Below are 4,669 nucleotides of genomic sequence, written 5' to 3' on the forward strand. Positions count from 1 at the left end.
TTATCTGTGCAGGCTCTTCCTGGTCTTACCTGTTGTGGTGTTCTGCACAAGTTGTGGAGCACCTATGCAGATTTATCCTAGCCCAGGGACATTTGTGGTCCCACCTGGAGTGACATTGGGCTAGGACAATAATACAAACTATATCTGACACTTTGAAGAAGGGGTGGTTCCCTGTCCTACATTATATGCTATGGTCCTAGATAAATGGTACAAAACAAACCTACTCAGGCTTGGGCAGGGGAGTCATGGATTTTTCCTGGCGCCAGCTAAGGCATTGAAGGGTTTGCTAAAAATGCTTCCAACTCCAGATCCAAAGATGAATGGAGACACAGTAAGTGATCCTTATAGCCCTGACCTATTGCAGGGAAGGTGGAGGGGTGGGATAGAATGAAGAATGCAAATGAAGCAAAACAATGATGTCCACTTTATTTTACCAACATATTTTGTATTTATTTTACACCTACATAACATGTCTCCTCTTATTTACTCTACATCATTTACAGATGGAAACCGCCATGATGAACACACACTTCTCATGTGTTTACCAAGAACTTCGTCCCTAACTCCATAAATTAGTGGACTTATAAATCTGGGAATACACATAAGCAGGAAAAAGTCGATCAATGGCATATAATAAAAATAGCGGGTTAAATAACTGTCAATATATGTAGAAGTAAAAGACAACATGCACAACATGAGCTGAAACGCGTGGAGCAAGACAGTTCTTCCAGCCTTAGAAGCAGATTTCCCAGTAGCAATCCTCCGAGCAACCAGCATAACTTTGATGTACGTGAAGGCGATTATCAGTCCAACCGTGGTAAAGCTAATTACAATGGTTACTGCTCTTAAGACTACCTGTACCTCATTCACTATTAATAGTGGCCAATTGCAGATAATATTGAATGAAAAGACGCGTTTTTCTACAGAAAAACAAAATGCAATAAAATCGGCGATCTGTGGAATGAGCCCCACTGTCCACATGATTGCGATAGCAGAACTAGACCTCTGCGCAGTGCACAACTCTGCGTGCCTTAATGGATGGCAAATGGCCACATAGCGTTCCAAAGACATGACCGCCAAGTTGTAAGGAGTAATCCTAAATGCACATGTGGAGAAGGTGACAATTGTGTAACAAATCGGCAAAGGAATGTACATCAAGTACACAACAGATAAAAAGAGAAACATTGAAATGGCTAGATAGGCCAGATCATTAACAAGCATGTGTATAAACAGCATATAGCGAGGGTTCTCCCGGACATGAGTAACGGTAAAGAAGGCATTCAGTATAACACACATGAAGTACAGGAAGATGCAGAACAAGGAGACCATCACCACAAAACAACTTAACCTTATAAGCTCTGAGGACTTATTGTTGTATATGATAACGCTGCTGTTGGACTGGGTGGAGTTAAACATTTGTTGGAGTCCAGACCGCCGTTTGTTCTCTGTTGAAAGAAGAAACATGAATATGGACTTTAAAAAAAAAAAATCAAACTTCTCCCAAATTACTGCCTGCACATATAATACACTTGTATTTAACCTACCTACTTGTGAGCTGGAGATTCAGTTGACACATATTAAGTGACAATGAAATTATAATAGTTTCTGTTCTTACAGTACATCTCTATGCAATGACATTTTACAGCACTTGAGAATACAGCAGAAAATGCTGGAATGTGCCGATGTATAATATTTTAATAATAAATATTCCATAAAATAAACGTGGCCAATGGTTCAACTTTTCATTGGATCTAACTTTATTTCCAGTTTTTCATCCTGAGTCAACCAATTTTGAACTGCGGTTTCACTTAAAAAGGTGGACGAGCATCTTTTGTTTCTTTTAACAGGTGGTATATGAAAAAACTAGGGGTGAGCGGGTTCGGATTTCGGAAATCCGAACCCCCCCGAGCCCCCCCGATCCGAGGCCGATCCGAGTCAGGCTCGACTTTTCCCGCCTGACTCGGATCTGAAATCTAGGCAAAACGTAATCATCCCGCCTTCCGGGTCTCGCGGGTTTTGGATCCTATATAAGGTACCTGCGTCGGTGCCATTTTCTCACTCGGCTGTGGACAGTGAAGAGGGAGGGTGGGAGTTAGGGCTGGCTGGGCTGTGTAGTGTAGTATAGTGTAGTGCAGAGTAGTGTTGTGCTGTGCTGTGCTGCGCTGTGCTGCTGTTGTTAATAGGGGCTGTGTCCACTACTTCAAAGTCCATAGGGGCTGGCTAGACTGTGTTGTGCAGTCAGTTGTCCATAGGGGCTGTGTCCACTCCAAAGTCCTGTGCAGTGTCCCAGTCCTAAAGGGGTGCTGTAGTGTTGTCCAGGGGGTGCTCTGTCCGTCAGGGGTGCTCCCCTCAAGAGCTAAAAAAAATTATATTTTTTCTGTGTTTGTGAATTGTATGCGCAGTAGCCGCACGTGCATCAACAAAGTCGTGCCAAGCGTGCGCCTGTGTCATAAGTAAAGGGCCGGCTGGCTTGACCGATAAAGGGTGCTGTAACCCCCAAAGTACACTCCAAACCAAATAAAAAAATATTTTCTGTGTTTGTGAATTGTGTGCGCAGTAGCCGCACGTGCATCAACAAAGAAGTGCCAAGCGTGCGCCTGTGTCATAAGTAAAGGGCCGGCTGGCTTGACCGTTAAAGGGTGCTGTAACCCCCAAAGTACAATCCAAACCAAATAAAAAAATATTTTCTGTGTTTGTGAATTGTGTGCACTGTGGCTGCACGTGCATCAACAAAGGAGCAGCGCCAAGTGTGCGCCTGTGTCCCATAAGTAAAGAGCCGGCTGGCTCATTTCTTAAAGGGTGGTGTAACCCACAAAGTGCACTACTCTCCAGCAAAAATAAAAAAATATTTTCTGTGTTTGTGTGCGCCTTAGCCACACGTATATATCAATATAACATAAATGGAGGACCAAACTTTCTCCGATAAAAATAAAATAGGGAAAGATCAAGAACCACTTACTCCTAGTGCTGAAGCTGCTGCCACTAGTCATGACATAGACGATAACATGCCATCAACGTCGTCTGCCAAGGCCGATGCCCAATGTCATAGTAGAGGGCACATACAATCCCAAATGACAAAGTTCAGGAAAATGACCTTGAAAAAAACATTTAAATCAGCTGAAGAGAAACGTAAACTTGCCAATATGCCATTTACTACACGGAGTGGCAAGGAACGGCTAAGGTCTTTCCCTACGTTCATGACTAGTGGTTCAGCTTCACATGACGATGGAAGCCCTCCTCCCGCTAAAAAAATCAAAAGAGTTAAGCTGGCAAAAGCACAGCGAAGAACTGTGCATTCTAAGAAGATTTCACAAATCCCCAAGGAGAGTCCAAGTGTGGTGGCGGTTGCGATGCCTGACCTTCCCAGCACTGGATGGGAAGAGGTGGCTCTTTCCACCATTTGCACACCCCCTGCAAGTGCTGAAAGGAGCACCCACAGTCCACTTGCTGATATGCAAATTGAAGATGTCACTGTTGAAGTACAACAGGATGAGGATACTGGTGTAGCTGGCACTGAGGAGGAAGTTGGCGAGGAGGATTCTGATGGTGATGTGATTTGTTTAAATCAGGCTCCGGGGGAGACAGTTGTTGTCCGTGGGATGAAAAAGCCCATCATGGTCATGCCTGGGCAGAAGACCAAACATTCCACCTCTTTGGTCTGGCAATATTTCTATCCAAATCTGGACAACAACTGTCTTGCCATATGTACCATATGTAAAGGTGAAATAAGTAGGGGTAGGGATGTTAACCACCTAGGAACATCCTCCCTTATACGGCACCTGCAGCGCGTTCATAAAAAGTTACTGTCAAGTTCAGAAACTTTGGCTAAGACCGTAAGCAGTCCAGGGACACCTAAATCCCTTTTTCCTGTTTTATCCAAGGAATCGGTGGATGAGGAGGATGAGGACGACATCTTGCCTCCGTAGAGCCAGTTTATGCAGGGACAGATTAATTGCCAGCTTCTTTGGTGGGGGCCCAAATGAACCAATCATTTCAGCCACAGTCGTGTGGCAGACCCTGGAGCTGAAATGATTGGTTTGTTAAAGTGTGCATGTCCTGTTTATACAACATAAGGGTGGGTGGGAGGGCCCAAGGACAATTCCATCTTGCACCTCTTTTTTTTCTTTGCAGTATGTACTGTTTGGGGCCTAGTTTTTCAAACTGCCATCCTGTCTGCCACTGCAGTGTCACTCCTAGATGGGTCACGTGTTTGTGCCGCCCACTCGTGTCGCTTAGCATAGTCATCCAGCTACCTTGGTGCAATCTTTTGGCCATAAAAACAATATTGTGAGGTGTGAGGTGTTCAGAATAGACTGGAAATTAGTGGAAATGAAGGTTATTGAGGTTAATAATTGCATAGGAGCAGAAAAACCCACAAATTCTGTGATTTAAGCTGTTTTTATGCTTTTTTAAAAAAAAATACAGATCCAAAACACAAAACCCAGAACCCAAAACACGGAAGGGTGGTTTTGGCAAAACCAATCCAGATCCAAAACACGAAGAAAGATCCAGATCCAAAACCAAAACACAAAACACGAAAAGTGGCCGGTGCACACCCCTAGAAAAAACCCAATGCATTTTACGCCTATGATTTGGGGAGCAATTGGATCTAACTCTGCATTAACCCTACTGTCCAGTATGCACAACAGAGATAAATGACCAATGCTAT

General features: G+C 43.9%; 1 protein-coding gene across 1 annotated transcript; it reads right to left on the reverse strand.

The window, feature by feature from the left end:
• Nucleotides 1-483: 483 nt before the first annotated feature.
• Nucleotides 484-1,416, reverse strand: LOC148507638 (odorant receptor 131-2-like). The gene has a single exon (XM_088445809.1). It carries the CDS (start codon nt 1,414-1,416, stop codon nt 484-486), a length of 933 nt encoding a protein of 310 aa, XP_088301935.1.
• Between the last annotated feature and the right edge of the window lie 3,253 nt (nt 1,417-4,669).

This window comes from Taudactylus pleione, unplaced genomic scaffold (genome assembly GCF_031769625.1).
Source record: "Taudactylus pleione unplaced genomic scaffold, aTauple2 ptg000390l, whole genome shotgun sequence".
Classification (NCBI taxonomy): domain Eukaryota; kingdom Metazoa; phylum Chordata; class Amphibia; order Anura; family Myobatrachidae; genus Taudactylus; species Taudactylus pleione.